Source organism: Polypterus senegalus, chromosome 3, assembly GCF_016835505.1.
Source record: "Polypterus senegalus isolate Bchr_013 chromosome 3, ASM1683550v1, whole genome shotgun sequence".
NCBI lineage: Eukaryota > Metazoa > Chordata > Cladistia > Polypteriformes > Polypteridae > Polypterus > Polypterus senegalus.
The window spans coordinates 143,249,591-143,267,073 of record NC_053156.1 but is presented as its reverse complement, the minus strand read 5'-3'; the positions used below and the strand labels follow the sequence as shown (position 1 = coordinate 143,267,073).

At 42.9% G+C, this 17,483-nt stretch overlaps 1 protein-coding gene across 1 annotated transcript in view; it reads left to right on the top strand.

The window, feature by feature from the left end:
* The window catches only part of orc3 (origin recognition complex, subunit 3), a 120,898-nt gene that overhangs the window by 47,256 nt on the left and 56,159 nt on the right, over positions 1 to 17,483 (top strand). The window contains exon 7 of the mRNA XM_039748007.1: positions 16,815 to 16,954. Within this exon, the coding sequence (XP_039603941.1) occupies positions 16,815 to 16,954 (140 nt within the window). The remainder of the gene's footprint in view (positions 1 to 16,814; positions 16,955 to 17,483) is intronic.

The window sequence follows — 17,483 nt, the reverse complement described above, 5'->3', positions numbered from 1 at the left end:
GGATATGTGCAAGTGAAAGTTCCTTTGAGCAGGATAGATCATAGTATTAATTGGTCCATCCATCCTGCTTATCTAGGGATGGGGACAGTTGAAGCCTATCATAGAAAGCAATAGGCACTGGCAGGAACAGGGCATCAGACCATTGCAGGGTCTAAGGGTCATCACACACACGCACACACAAAAGAGGACGATTTAGCATTGCCAATTCACCTAACCTATCTTTGTACTGTGGGAGGAAACCAGAGCAAAACTACACAGACCCATTTGCAAACTCAAACTTTGTTTTTAGTGTGTATGCCATTTTTATGTTTTTAACATAATGAAAATTTTAGCATAGATTCTCAGCAGTTTTACACATGAATGCCCTGATATTCAGGAAGCTACATTCTGAAAACATTATTAAAAGATGTGACAATGACCTGTTGAACCCTAATTTAGTTGAACTTTTAGAAATTTCTCGTCCAGAGCATTCCATACTAATTTTTACATTCTGTAAACAAACGAATGAATTTGTTTTACATTTGTCAGTGTAGAACAAACACATTTGCACTGGGGCTTTCAATTCCTATTTAAACCTAGTTAAAAAACTATTTAAAACCTATGTAGCATGCTATTATAACTATATATTTGTTATATTATACATACGTAGGTTAATATTCATATACCCTTAAATAGTATGTGCTTTGTACTCTATGTATTTCTTCCTATTATTTTTACATTTTTGCTTCATATGCATCTGCAAACCATGAAGTGCTTATAATTTGTTCACAACTGCGTAAAAGTTGCAGGTGAATGCTGCTACTTGCAAAGAAATGTATTGTTGTTCATGACAGCAGGATTTTCTGTGCACACAAAATGCCATAACCAAAGAGAAAAGTTAATGGGGCTTGGATGGTTTCATCCTAATACATATATGAAATGTAGAAAAAATTGCCTGTGATGGCCTAGACACAATAAATGTAGTCATTAAGCAATTCTTTTTTTTTTTTTTTTCTACCCACCTTATCTTCTATACTAATAAAAGGCAAAGTCCTAACTCACTGACTCACTCACTCACTCACTCACTCACTAACTCACTCATTCATCACTAATTCTCCAACTTCTCGTGTAGGTAGAAGGCTGAAATTTGGCAGGCTCATTCCTTACAGCTTACTTACAAAGGTTAGGCAGGTTTCCTTTTGAAATTCTATGACTAACGGTCATAACTGAAACCTACTTATGTACATATATACCGTATTTAGTCCGGTACCACACGCGCTCGTGTAAGACGCGCACCCTAATTTTTACAAAGAAAATCGGGAAAAAATCTTTTGCCCCGTATACGACACACATTGTGATTGTATAGGAAGCGAGTGAGGTTGGAGTAAGACACTGACGTGAATAACTGTAATGGAGAATAATTATGTCTTGTTTAATTCTTTCTGCACATGATACAGTATACTGTACTAACTGTAAGCAGTACCCCTACTGCAGAACGTTCAGTGTTCAGTCACACCATGCTGCGAAAGGTGGAAATGACAAATAGCCCTGTGAAATGAGAAAAGAAAGAACCATATAGAGAATCGGTAAAGGACTGTAACGGCAAGTGGAAAATTATTGTGCTCACCAGAATATTCCAGTTTAATCATCATCTTCCAATTCGCTGCTGGATATGCTACCGCTACTGACGTCCCATACGGCACACGGTACACCGCTGCTTCTCTCTGCCTCCCGTGCGTATCATTTATCTCCGACTGCATTAACAGTAGTGTTTGAGGGGTTCTCAAAATAAACTGGCGTTTGATCAGCATTTGCCCCATTAAATACATTTTCTGCTGCCTCAACTGAGTAATGTATTTTTGGAAAGCTAGTAGCTTTTCTTCATATGCATCTGGTAGACACTGCGAAATGGTCGTGCGGCATCTTATTAATAAGCCATTCCTTCTCATGAAGCACATAACCCATCCGCGGCTTGCTTTGAACTGAGTGATGGGTATTCCATGTTCTTTCGCTATATCACGAGCTTTCACCTGAATCATTTCCGTGGACGCTGCATATCCAAGCTGACGCCTGCCTTGAATGTAATCAGCGAGTGCAACTTCAGCTTGTGGGAACTGGGCACGTTTTCCACGAAATGCGCGTCTGTTTTTGTTGCATGACGAAAGTTTTTCTTTCTTCTGTCGCCAATCTCGAACACGACTCTGGAACACCGTACTTGCGACCTGCTGCCAGATTTCCTATCGTCTCTACTTCCAAAACCACTTTTAGTTTCTCTCTCGCCGGGAAGGAGCGTAAACAGTTACTATCCATGCTGAATGACGACGCCAAACTGATTCAAAAACAAACCTACCCTTCTACCATATTCCTCGTGTATGACATGCACCATTTCCTCGTGTATGACGCGCACCTGATTTTCTAATGCTCATTTTCGGGAAAAAACGAGTGGTACACGAGTAAATACGGTACCGGCCATAGCCTGCAGCTCGGTCGCCGTGTGAGGCGGAGTTGCATCTCTCATCGTCATGCCTCCCACGTAATTGAGTGCCTGCGTATATGATATAAGGTCGTTTGTCAGTGGCAATCCAATAGAGTCACTCTGCCGCTAAATATTCTGTGCTTATGGAAACGAAGATGAGATGGTCAAGGTGGTGTTTGGCACAAACTCAGCGAAACTGCGAGAGAAACTTTTAACTGCCGGGTCTTAGCAAACATTAAATAAAGCCGTGGACATCGCACGAGGTAGCACAAGCACAGCTGAGAACCTTCGATGCATGTACTCCGAGTGGCTCACGTGAACTGACTGAACAAAGCACACGGTGGAAAAAGTCAATGTCCAGCTAAAGGAAGACAGTGTAAAAAAAAATCCGTGCATGCAGTGTGTGATGTCTCAAATAAAGAGGAAGACAAGCTGTTTATTGATGCAGTAAGAAAGGAATCGATGAATGAAACCTGTTATCTTTACAACGGTTTACAAATACGGAATGTAACATGAACACAACACATCCTCCAAATACGAACCTGATTTAAAGAAATAATGATAATTAAATCCTTGATTACAGCAACACTCATAACAGTCACAAAACAATTACATTGACAATCATGTTACATTATTTTTAAAATGTTCCTTTTTCTTTTTCAGAACTTCTTTAACACACTACTTCTCTGCTGCAATGCGCGGGTATTATATATATATATATATATAAATACCCTGATCTACATAGGGTCAAATAAACGAACCACACGCCGTGGCGCAACACAAGAGGCTTCGCCTTTAGCACTGACATCCGAGGTTCGATTCCCAAGGGGGGGTGCAGTGAGTGTGTACGCCTGGAGCCCAGAATTCGGACGAAACACATGTTGTGTACTCTTTGCATTATTTGACAGTAAAACTATTTCAACCATTCTATGATCTGCTTCTCGCAACTGAAAGAGGGCACCATGGCGGCTTTTTGGCCGACTTGCTGACCAACCACAAGCGTTACCTGGTAGGTAACCACCCATACAGTCAGATTGTGATTCAGACTACGAATGCCTTGAATGTAATTACCCCTGACGTCCAAGGTTCGATTCCCAAGGGGGGGTGCAGTGTGTGTGTATGCCTGATGAGTCCAGAATTAGGGCGAAACACGTGTCGCATACTCTTTGCATTATTTGACATTAAAACTATATATATATATCCACTTTTTCCACATTTTGTTATGTTACAGCCTTATTCCAAAATGGATTAAATTCATTTTTTCCTCAGAATTCTACACACAACACCCCATAATGACAATGTGAAAAAAGTTTACTTGAGATTTTTGCAAATTTATTAAAAATAAAAATATTGAGAAAGCACATGTACATAAGTATTCACAGCCTTTACCATGAAGCTCAAAATTGAGCTGAGGTGCATCCTGTTTCTCCTGATCATCTTTGAGATGTTTCTGCAGCGTAATTGCAGTCCACCTGTGGTAAATTCAGTTGATTGGACATGATTTGGAAAGGCACACACCTGTCTATATAAGGCCCCACAGTTGACAGTTCATGCCAGTGCACAAACCAAGCATGAAGTCAAAGGAATTGTTTGTAGACCTCCGAGACAGGATTATCTCGAGGCACAAATCTGGGGAAGGATACAGAAAAATTTCTGCTGCTTTGAAGGTCCCAATGAGCACAGTGGCCTCCATCATCCATACGTTGAAGAAGTTCGAAACCACCAGGACTCTCCCTAGAGTTGGCCGGCCATCTAAACTAAGCGATCAGGGGAGAAGGGCCTTAGTCAGGGAGGTGACCAAGAACCCGATGGTCACTCTGTCAGAGCTCCAGAGGTCCTCTGTGGAGAGAGGAGAACCTTCCAGAAGGACGACCATCTCTGCAGCAATCCACCAATCAGGCCTGTATGGTAGAGTGGCCAGACGGAAGCCACTCCTTAGTAAAAGATACAAGGCACCTGAAGGACTCTCAGACCATGAGAAACAAAATTCTCTGGTCGGATGAGACAAAGATTGAACTCTTTGGTATGAATGCGAGGCGTCACGTTTGGAGGAAACCAGGCACCGCTCATCACCAGGCTAATACCACCGCTACAGTGAAGCATGGTGATGGCAGCGTCATGCTGTGGGGATGTTTTTCAGTGGCAGGAAATGGGAGACTAGTCAGGATAAAGGGAAAGATGACTGCAGCAATGTACAGAGACATTCTGGATGAAAACCTGCTCCAGAGCGCTCTCGACCTCAGACTGGGGTGACAGTTCATCTTTCAGCAGGACAATGACCCTAAGCACACAGCCAAGATATCAAAGGAGTGGCTTCAGGACAACTCTGTGAATGTTCTTGAGTGGCCCAACCAGAACCCAGACTTGAAGCCGATTGAACATCTCTGGAGAGATCTTAAACACACACACACACACACATATATATATACTGCTCAAAAGAATTAAAGGAACACTTTTTAATCAGAGTATAGCATAAAGTCAATGAAACTTATGGGATATTAATCTGGTCAGTTAAGTAGCAGAGGGGGTTGTTAATCAGTTTTAGCTGCTGTGGTGTTAATGAAATTAACAACAGATGCACTAGAGGGGCAACAATGAGATGACCCCCAAAACAGGAATGGTTTAACAGGTGGAGGCCACTGACATTTTTCCCTCCTCATCTTTTCTGACTGTTTCTTCACTAGTTTTGCATTTGGCTACAGTCGGTGTCACTACTGGTAGCATGAGGCGATACCTGGACCCTACAAAGGTTGCACAGGTAGTCCAACTTCTCCAGGATGGCACATCAATACGTGTCATTGCCAGAAAGTTTGCTGTGTCTCCCTGCACAGTCTCAAGGGCATGGAGGAGATTCTAGGAGACAAGCAGTTACTCTAGGAGAGCTGGAGAGGGCCATAGAAGGTCCATAACCCATCAGCAGGACCAGTATCTGCTCCTTTGGGCAAGGAGGAACAGGATGAGCACTGCCAGAGCCCTACAAAATGACCTCCAGCAGGCCACTGGTGTGAATGTCTCTGACCAAACAACCAGAAAGACTTCATGAGGGTGACCCAAGGGCCCCATGTCCTCTAATGGGCCCTGAGCTCACTGCCCAGCAGCATGCAGCTCGATTGGCATTCGCCATAGAATACCAGAATTGGCAGATGCACCACTGGTGCCCTGTGCTTTTTACAGATGAGAGCAGGTTCACCCTGAGCACGTGACAGAAGTGAAAGGGTCTGGAGAAGCCATGGAGAACATTATGCTGCCTGTAACATCATTCAGCATGAGCAGTTTGGTGGTGGGTTAATGATTGGGGAGGCATATCCATGGAGGGTCACACAGACCGCTACAGGCTTGACAAAGGCACCTTGGCTGCCATTAGGTATCAGGATGAAATCCTTGGACCCATCGTCAGACCCTATGCTGGTACAGTGGCTCCTGGTGCACGACAATTCCTGGCCTCATGTGGTGAGAGTATGCAGGCAGTTCCTGGAGGATGAAGGAATTGATACCATTGACTGGCCACCACACTTTCCTGACCTAAATCCAATAGAACACCTCTGGGACATTATGTTTTGGTCCATCCAATGCCACCAGGTTACACCTCAGACTGTCCAGGAGCTCAGTGATGCCCTGATCCAGATCTGGGAGGAGATCCCCCACAACACCATCTGTCATCTCATTAGAAGCATGCACCGATGTTGTCAGGCATGTATACAAGAACACAGGGGCCATACAAAGTGCTGCGTACAATTTTGAGTTGCTGCAATTAACTTTTGGCAAAATGGACTAGTCTGCCACATAATTTTTTCACTCTGATTTTTGGGGCGTCTTTGAATTCAGGGCTCTGTAGGTTGATCATTTTCATTTCCACCAAACGATGTGGCATCCTTTCGTTCCTAACACATTACCCAGTCTATATCAGTATAGATATCCAGGAGGATTTCTTTTTCCCTTTGAGATTTGATGTGTTTTCAAAGTGTTCCTTTAATTTTTTTGAGCAGTTACACACATATATATATATTGTCACACACGTGCGCATGGGAGGCAGCTAAAGGGCTTGAGTGAAGACAGTTCTGAGGCAGGCTGGGGTGGGGCAGAGACTCTTTTTCTCACTTCCCTGTAGACCATCCCTGGGAGATTCCACCTGGCTCTCGTGACATCACTTCCGGGACCGAACCAATGGAGACAGAACTAACCGGCGCCGGCCACCCTGATGTCACGCCCGGGCCTGATCCAATGAGTGACGAACACATGCCCGATTCCCAAGACCTCACTTCCTGTCTTCCCCTTTAAAAGCCTGCCCTTTTTCCCTTTTTCCCTCAGTCTTGTTTTGGACTCAGTTGTATGCACTTCAGTGCTGATTATTTGTAAAAACGACTTTTGCAGCCAGGATACCACATTATACGGGTGGCTGCCCCAAACCTTTCTTGGAGTATGTCTCAATTTTGTGACATTGGCGTAGTCGGCAGGATGGAAAAGTCCTGGAAGAGAAGGGGACAGGACCTGCAACACGTCCAGGTGGGATCGTACCGGAGCCGAGTTTTCAGGCGGGGAGGGTGGCCCGGTACAGGCTCTGCTCTCGGCCTGTTCAACTAGGCAATCTAGACAGGCCGGGGAGTGTTCGGGAGGGGCTCACAGACTTGGGCTGCTTCAGAAGAGGGAGGTGAAGAGGGCTGTTTGTGCTCTCTTGGAGGAGAGTGCCTGCCTCCCTGTGAAGCCAGAGCCCCGATTTCCACCTAGGGGTGGCTAATCTGAAAAACTGGAGGTTTGACCCAGAGCGGCCAACCCCACAGCAAGCCTGGTCTCTATGGGCAAAAGTAGGGCTGTGGCCACAGACACTCAAGCCCTTTCAAGTCATAGAGCAGGTGGCTTGCTACCTGCTTCTGGACACACTACCCAGTGGCTTCACCCAGCCGGTCTGGGGTAGAGAATTTACAAGCATGGCAGAGCTCATAGAGCTCGTAGAACAACAAAGGACGGCCTCGCAATCTGGGGGAGCTGAACTGTCCTTTAGCCAAACTCAACCGGGGTATGTCCCAACACCTAGCCCCCCCCTGTACAACCCAGAGGTTGTGTCAGCGTCCCCGGGGCCGCGGGCGCTCAAACCGCTTGGGAATGAGGCAGAATGCAGGTGGAGGGGGAGGAGGGGTTGGTGTGCTCTGATAAACCCGTTAGCGGTTCCACACACAGGCACGGTGGTTGTCAACGGGTACAAAACGTCTGCTCTATTAGACACCGGCAGCAACACTTCCATTGTTGCCCGCCGTTTTGTGCTACCGCGACAGTGGTTAAAGTATAAGGTCGGTATAACCTGTGTCCACGGGGAAACCCGCTGGTACCAGGCCGCCACGTGTGTCATCAGTTACGGGGCATCGGTTCGAAAATTAACTGTGGCAATCCTTCCTGATCCTCCACACCCGGTGATACTGGGGCGGAACTGGCATGAAATTAAAAGCGGTGAGACACATACCACTCCCGGGAATACTTTGGGCCTTGTTATAGGCGGGCATGAGCCGTGTCAGGCTGCCTCCACGCCGTGTAATCAGCCGGCAGAGAGAGATGAAGCGGCTTCCCTGAGTGGCGTGGTTACCCTCGGGCCGTCGGCGTGCTGATACGTCATCCACTGAAGCCTGAGGCGAGCGGGAGGAGGCAGCGCCCTTGAGGTCGACGCTGACCCTCTCTCTGTATTGCGGTTTCAATTTAAAGAGACGCCAGCTTCTTTCAGAAGGGAGCAATGGAATGACAACTCTCTGAAATTTGCAAAAAATGCAGTGGTCCTTGTAAATGGCCAGCGCACTGATCAGTCTATACCACAGGGCCCTCACTTTGTATTAGACAACGACCTTCTTTATCGTGTAGCAATGCATGATGGGCAGGAGAAAGCTGCTGCTAGTTCCGCGTACCTTCGGCGGCAGGTCTGCGAGCTAGCACACGCCCACCTCCTAGGTGGCCACTTGGGCACCGAAAAAACTCTGGAGCGGATCAAGCTCTGTTTCTACTGGCCGGGAGTCAATGAGGAGGTTCGTCGCTTTTGCACTTCCTGCCGGAGTGTCAACTGCGACAAATTCCCAGGAGAGACCGTGCTCCTCTTGTCCCTATTCCTCTGATTGATGTTCCCTTCCAAAGAATCGGGGTCGATTTGGTCGGACCCCAAGAGCCCTCAGCCGAGGACACAAGTACATTTTAGTCCTCGTGGATTACGCTACGATACCCGAAGCTGTTCCGTTGCGCTCAGCTACATCCAAAGCTATCGCGCGGGAATTACTAGGGGTCTTTTCGCGTGGGTGTTCCCAAGGAAGTCTTGACAGACCAGGGGACACCTTTGACCTCGGAGACGTTCAAGGAGACTGCCAAGTTGCTGAAAATAAAGCATTTAAAGACCGCGGTGTATCATCCTCAAACCGACGGGTTAGTAGAGAGGTTTAATCAGACTCTCAAACAAATGCTACGTAAGGTGGTCAGCGAGGATGGAAGGAACTGGGATCAGCTCCTCCCCCTCGTCCTTTTTGCTTATCGGGAAGTCCCACAAGCCTCCACGGGGTTCTCCCCTTTTGAATTACTGTATGGGCGACAACCTCGGGGCATATTAGACATTCTAAAAGAAGGATGGGAAGAAGAGGCTCTTCCCTCTACAAACATATTAGAGTATATCGCACAGTTACGCGATAGATTGGGAAAGATTCGGCCCCTCCTTAAAAGTCACATGGAAGAAGCACAAGCAGCACAGGCCCGTTATTACAACCGCGGCACGTCTCTTCGGGAGTTCCACCGGAGATCGGGTCATGGTCCTAGTGCCTACCTCCCACTCTAAGCTGCTTGCCCATTGGCAAGGCCCCTCGAAGTTAAGGAGAGGAAGGGGCTGGTCGACTATTTGGTGAGTCAACCCAATGCGTCGGCCAAAGGAGGGGTTTATCATGTGAACTTGCTGAAACCGTGGAAGGACAGGGACCCGATCCCTCCTCCGGCCAGCCCGCTCACACACACGCCTTAACTTCGTGCGGACTTAAGTCCCAGACAGCGGCAGGAGCTGGAAACAGTTATCCGGCCGTCCGGAGGGTAGTCAGTGAACGCCCGGAAGGACCTCTCTGATTGAGCACAACATTGTGACAGAGCCCGGGGTTGTTGTCCAAGAACGCCCGTATCGTCTTCCCGAGGCAAAAAGGGCTGAAGTGGAGCTTGAGATCAAGCGCATGCTGGAGCTAGGTGTGATTGAGGAAAGTTATAGTCCCTGGTCCAGCCCAATTGTGCTCGTCGGTAAGCCTGGCGGGAGTTGGAGGTTTTGCAATGACTTCCGTCGGCTTAATCAAGTCTCCCAATTCGATGCTTATCCAATGCCTCGAGTGGGCGACCTCCTCGAGAGGCTTGGACAGGCTCGGTACTTGACCACACTTGACATGACAAAGGGTACTGGCAGGTTCCTTTAGCGGACTCGCGAAGGAAAAAGCGCGTTTAGTACCCCTAGCGGACACTGGCAGTATCGTGTCCTTCCATTTGGGTTACACGGGCCAGCAACCTTCCAGCGTCTGGTGGACAAAGTGCTCGGCCTCATAACTCATACAGTGCTGCCTACCTGGATGGCGTGGTCATCTATTCCAGCACGTGGACAGAACACCTACAGCAGGTCCAAGCGGTATTACGAACACTTGGTGAGGCGGGCTCGGATTAATCCCAAGAAATGCTTCTTTGGGTTAAGTGAAGCCAAATATTTAGGCTACCTGGTGGGTGAGGTACCGTGAGGCCACAGTGCTCCAAAGTTGATGCCATTTTGAAATGGCCCGTCCATGAACCAAGCAGCAGGTCCAAGCCTTTCGGGTTAGCCGGGTACTACCACCGGTTTGTACCCCGGTTCTCGGAGAGCGGCGCCCTTGACTGATTTAACAAAGAAGAGGGCCCTGAACATTGTGGTATGGACTGAGAACACAGGCACTGCATTTAGTGACTTGAAACAGGCCCTTACGTCCACCTATTTTGATGGCACCTAACTTCTCTTTGCCTTTTATCCTCCAGACGGACGCTTCGGACACAGGCCTGGGTGCCGTGCTGAGCCAAAGTGTCGATGGTGTGGAACACCCCATCATGTTCCTAAGCCGGAAACTGTTGGACCGGGAGACCAGGTATGCAGCGGTGGAAAGGGAGGCTTTGGCGATTAAATGGCGATTACTCAGCTGAGGTACTACCTGTTGGGCGGAGTTCACTCTTGTCACGGACCATGCGCCTCTACAGTGGATGGCCCTGCACAAGGAGTGAATCCCGGGTCACCCGGTGGTTTCTTGACCTGCAGCCGTACAAGTTTTCGCTCGTTCATCGTCGGGGTGCTCTCCATGCAAACGCTGATGCTCTTTCTCGGGTTCACGACCTCTCGGTTAGGGTCGCCCGACCCGTCGGGTCTGGGCTAAGGGGGGGGCCTTGTCACACATGTGCGCATGGGAGGCAGCTAAAGGGCTTGAGTGAAGACAGTTCTGAGGCAGGCTGGGGTGTGGCAGAGTGCACTGACTCTTTTTCTCACTTCCCTGTAGACCATCCCTGGGAGACTCCACCTGGCTCTCGTGACATCACTTCCGGGACCGAACCAATGGAGACAGAACTAACCGGCGCCGCCCCTGATGTCACGCCCGGGCCTGATCCAATGAGTGACGAACACATGCCCGATTCCCAAGACCTCACTTCCTGTCTTCCCCTTTAAAAGCCTGCCCTTTTTCCCTTTTCCCTCAGTCTTGTTTTGGACTCAGTTGTATGTACTTCAGTGCTGATTATTTGTAAAAATGACTTTTGCAGCCAGGATACCACATTATACGGGTGGCTGCCCCAAACCTTTCTTGAAGTATGTCTCAATTTTGTGACAATATATATATATATATATATATATATATATATATATATATATATATATATATATATATATAAAATGTATACGTGATATTATTTTCATGGTGATAGGAGTTAAAGCACGTTATTAAACATGGGTTTCACGTGCAGTGATTGTGTGCAACCTTCGATGAAATAATTTATTGCAGCAGTACTCAGGAGCGGCTGTAGGCTCGTGGCAGCCCTGGGCAGAGAAAGAATCAGTGGCTCTTTCACCCGCCAATGTCAGTAAGGTAGCTTATGCATGGTGGATGGCCACGTCCGTTGCGGACACTGCATAGCCGCCTCGTGCTCATGACACAAGCATTTAACTTTTGCCGAAATTTGTCGCTGCGTTTTTAGCTGTGCTGTTGTTTTCTCCTTCTGTTTTATATTCAATATATATTGGCGTAGCCGTCACTGCAGTCCTTGCTTTTCTTTCCCCAAGTAACAGATCGCCATACAATCAGCTCTGTAATAGACGTTAAGCCATCTGTAAGCTTAGAGCACCGATTCTTCAAAACGTTTAAGGAACATTGAAATATCTTTGTAGTACATGTTTAATTATTCTATCCTTCACGACAGTCCCAGTGAAGAATATAGATTATTTAAATGAAGTTAAAGTTTTATCTGTATAATATAATAAACATATTTTGTTGCATTTCATCTTAAAAATGAAATCGTCTTCATATGTAAATACTGTACGCGCTTTATAAAGTGGCTCAGGTTGTGTAATATATATATATACACACACACACATATATATATATATATATATATATATATATATATATATATATATATATATATATATATATATATATATATATATATATATATATATATATATATATATATATATATATATATATATATATATATATATATATATATATATATATATACACATATATATATATATACACATATAATATTGTGTATAACACAACACATCCTCCAAATACGAACCTGATTGAAAGAAATAATGATAATCAAATCCTTGATGACAGCAACACTCATAACAATGACAAAACAATTACATTGACTGTCATGTTATGTTATTTTTAACATGTTTCCTTTTCTTTTTCCTTACTTCATTAACACACTACTTCTCCGCTGAGAAGCGCGAGTATTTTGCTAGTTAAAAACATAAATAAATAAACTCAGCTGGTAGAGAACAGATTAAGTGTACAGTGCCCGACCCAGCTTGACGCTTTTCACAGCACAGGACTCCATCTGAGTGCTGTGGGCAAGATCCATCAATCAATGAATAACATATGGGACTAAACTAAACTTTGTTTATCCTTTTCCCTACTTTACATGTACAGCAAAAATATAATGCAAGTGGCTCTGCATGTAAAATTGCATGAAGAATTGTTTAAATATCTGTTCTTAATACATCAAAAACCTGTCCAAAGAAGTGTCGGGATAGAATGAATTTAAGAAACAGAAACATGTCCATTTTTCTAATGACAATACTAGGAAGACTGAGATTTCACTCTCTTTGGATAGCCATGGAAAGCTTGCAAAAAGTGAAAATATATTTATATAGGTCACAACTCCTGAGATCTGTTTTAGAATCCCTGAGGTCTGCATTTTTTTCCTTTAGGTACTCTGTTTTTTTCTCTCACATCACAATAAAAGTTAGGCTGATGGGCAACTTTAAACTGGCATAGTATGAGTGAATGTGGATGTGCACCAATATGATGTGCAATTGGCCTGGATAGGCATTTGTTTCTGCAACATTTACTGTTGTTGAATTGGATAAGGGTGTTAGACAGTGTTACTTGGGTTTGTTATTGCTGTTTGGATTATTTAGGTACCCCATTTAACCAAAATACATTGTCTAAATAAAGTTGGCAAAAAATTGATTTTAAGAATTTGTGATGTAAAAATTTAAAGTCACCTTTTAATTTTCTAGCAATTCAGTTCTTTGTGCACTGATCTGTAAATCAGAGAGCTACTCAGACATGTTATGACCAATTTACCATCTAAGCTGAGCATGTGAGTTTAGGAGTGTCGTTCACAGATTTTACATGGTTGTTCACAAAAAGACCCAATTTTCAAACTAAATTAAAATATCAAAAATGAAATAAAAGTTCAACTAAATCAGTTACTAATCTGATTTTAAAAAGTTTCAAACTAATTTGTGATATATTAAACAATGTATACTGTTATTTCTTTTTACCTTTTGCTCTTTTTTGTTTATCACTTTTATGATGTCTAAGTGAAAAGCTTAAAAGAGTTGAAGCAGTATTTCAAGTAAATGCTGTTGGGGTTTAAAATGGAATGACTGACTGTGGAATGTTATATTAAAAGATCTTGGCACAGACCGCCGGACAGCACATGCAGTATGTTTGAAAGCAGCATCTTTTAACAAATAGACCTCAGAGAAAGCATGTTGCGACTGGAAAGTAGACCTTGTGAACCATGACACCAGAAATCTCATATAGATTCAGTTACAAAATTTTAAAATAAATCTAAAGGTTTGTTGGGTAAAAAAGATTAACAGAATTCAAACAGGAACTTGAAGACAAAAAAAACTTGCAGCGAAAATAATTAACACCTGAAAAGGTTAACATTTTAATAGGTAACATTTTGCTGGCTGTGAAAAGAAACTCTTCATTGTTATAGGTGGTCCAGGATATTCTTGTTCAAGTTGCCAATTACATGAAAACATAAGTTAGTTGGTGAAGTAGCATTTACAGTACGCATTTGTGTTCATAGTTTGTGTAAATTCAACAATAAAACTGATATGTTAAATGAAATTAGAAAACTGGCCACCACATTTTGATAGTCAATGAATCAACTGACATACAGTCATATGAAAAGGTTTGGGAATCCCTCTTAATTCTTTGGATTTTTGTTTATCATTGGCTGAGCTTTCAAAGTAGCAACTTCCTTTTAATATATGACATGCCTTATGGAAACAGTAGTATTACAGCAGTGACATTACGTTTATTGGATTAATAGAAAATATGCAGCATGCATCATAACAAAATTAGACAGGTGCATAAATTTGGGTACCCAGCAGAGGTATTACATCAATACTTTGTTGAGCCTCCTTTTGCAAATATAACAGCCTCTAGACGCCTCCTATAGACTGAGTGTCTGGATTCTGGATGGAGGTATTTTTGGTCATTCTTCCATATAAAATCTCTCCAGTTCAGTTAAATTTGATTGCTCCCGAGCATGGACAGCCTGCTTCAAATCATCCCATAGATTTTCGATGATATTCAGATAAGTCAGAAGACTGTGACTGTCATTCCAGAACATTGTACTTCTCCCTCTGCATGAATGCCTTCACAGATTTTTAACTCTGTTTTGGGTCATTGTCTTGTGTTGTTGGAATATCCAACCCCTGAGTTACTTCAACTTTGTTACTGATGCTTGAACATTATCCTGAAGAATTTGTTGAAATTGGGTTGAATTCATCCACTGAATTCAGCACACTAGCCACACAGCCCCACAGCATGATGGAACCTCCACCAAATTTGACAGTAGGTAGCAGGTGTTTTTCTTGGAATGCGGTGTTCTTCTGCCATGCAAAGCGTTTTTTGTTATGACCACATAACTCAATTTTTGTCTCATCAGTCCAAAGCACTTTGTTCCACAATGAATCTGGCTTGTCTAAATGAGCATTTGCATACAACAAGCGACTCTGTTTGTGGCGTGAGTGCAGAAAGGGCTTCTTTCTCATCACCCTGCCATACAGATGTTCTTTTTGCAAATTGCACTGAATTGTAGAACGATGTACAGGTACACCATCTGTTCTTGCAGGTCTTTGGAGGTGATCTGCGGGTTGTCTGTAACCATTCTCACAATCCTGCACATATGCTGCTCCTGTGTTTTTCTTGGCCTGCCAGACCTGCTGGGTTTACCAGCAACTGTGCCTGTGGCCTTCCATTTCCTGATTACATTCCTTACAGTTGAAACTGACAGTTTAAACCTCTGAGATAGCTTTTTGTAGCCTTCCCCTAAATCGTGATACTGAACAATCTTTGTTTTCAGATCTTTTGAGAGTTGCTTTGAGGATCACATGCTATCACTCTTCAGAGGAGAGTCAAAAGGAAGCACAATTTGGAAGTGACCACCTTTAATACCTTTTCTCATGATTTAACACACCTGTCTATGAAGTTCAAGGCTTAACAAGCTAATCCAACCAATTTGGTGTTGCAAGTAATCAACATTGAGCAGTTACATGCATTCAAATCAGCAAAATTACAAGAGTACCCAAATTTTGGCACAGTCGGTTTTTCACATTTGTTTTAATTTCATACAACTAAATACTGCTTCACTAAAAATCTTTGTTTGGAAAACACCCCATTACTCGGATGTTCCTAGGAAATGAAAGACCTACCACTGTTATCTTTTTTTGGTGAAATTAAAGTAAATTGTTATGCAGGCTGAGAGGGGTTCCCAGACTTTTTCATATAACTGTAACAGTTTCCAAAATGTTAATTGTATTTAATTTAGGATTGAAGGCAATTCCATTCATAAAACTGTGCTCATTGGAATAAAAAATCAACAGCATGTGGTACTTCATCTACTCTTGGTGCTGTTCAACAGTTTTATATGGAAAACAAGTTAAACTTAAACTAGATGGTAATGTTTACCTCAGACTGTGCATCAGTAACACAGTGCAAATGAAACGGTGTAGCTGCTGTTTTGCACCAATCCATTCTACACTTATCAGAGCAACATTGTGTGGCACATGGTGAGGACCTGGGTATAGATGGTGCTTGGAAAAACATTCACCTGATGAGCGACATCAACACACAGAGGACTTTTTTTATACAGTTTTCTGCAGGTCATCTGTTAAGAAGGCAAAATTTGACGAATTTGTCAAAGCTACAGAAGCAGCTGTGATTGCATTAGAATCTTGAACTTTGTTTATTGATTTTAATTAAGGAAAAGTTAGAAACTGGAACTGTAAAGACATTTTCAGATATGGTTACATTTACTAAATAGCAGAATCATTTCAAGGAGTTATTTTCACTTTTGTAAATTTGTGGCATATGCCAGACCTTGTGCTGACTGTGAAAGATGATTTAGTCTAATAAACAATATAAAAACAAAATTTAACAAAAATAAAACAAAATTGCTTTAGTGCAGAGTATTTGGAAAATTTGATTTGGCTATATTTAAATTCTGCACAGATTGTTAATGTTTATAGAGTTTCTAACATATGGAAGACAAAAAACGTCAGAAGAGAAACTGTTTGAATATTCATTTAAATTTTGAGTAGAAATAAACTTAAAAAAACCAATTATCAGTACAGTTGTTTTTTCTGTATTTAACATTAAATATGATTATTTAATGTATTGCATATGTGTGATGCTTTTTTTGTGCTATATACGGAAATAAATTGCTAGTACTGGTGCTCAGAAATTGTGGTTTTTAGATCTTGTCATTCATGCAAAGAAAAATATGCACACACCAGGCAATTCCTTAGAGGTAATATTGTTTTTAACATGCAAAATTAGAAAATTGAATGGATTGTTAGTTTTTCTTTTCTCTCATATTGCAGGATTCTAATGTACTTTCTCCTTCCAAAAAGCGTAAATCCACACTTGGAAAGTTTGGGCAAAACCCACCAATAGTTGTGATTTTTAAGGACCTGGAGAGCTTTACTTCTAAGGTGCTTCAGGACTTCATTATAATCTGCAGGTAAGATGTACACACATTTGTTTAGATCTAATCTTAAACCAATTTTAAAAGGTGACAATTGGTCTCAGTAGTTTGTCAGGTCTGATCCTAGGTAGCCAATAGAGTTCAGAGACATAGACAGAAGTATTGATTGAATTATTTTTAATAATAAAGAAAGGCCACATGGGAGTCAACAAAATCACAATGCACATTAAAATAAGGGGCCGCCCACATACTTTGCCTCCCAGCTTCTTGCTTCCAGAATATCTCATTTTCTCCTCCGATATGATAAATGTGTGTTACTTTTTTAAACAGTGTGTGATATTCTGTAAACTGCAGCAGAAACTATTATAGTAAGAAAAACAAACTCTTAAAAAGCAGTCTTTTTTGTTTGTTTTCTACAAAGTATCATTTCGGAATATGCTTCCTTAATGAAATAAAAATATGGAAATTTTATTTTTCTGTGTTTATCTTTAGGTCAAGTCTTGCTAAACCAAGCTAGAATGTATTTTGTTTTGTGCAGATTAGATTAGATTAGAACAGACAAATT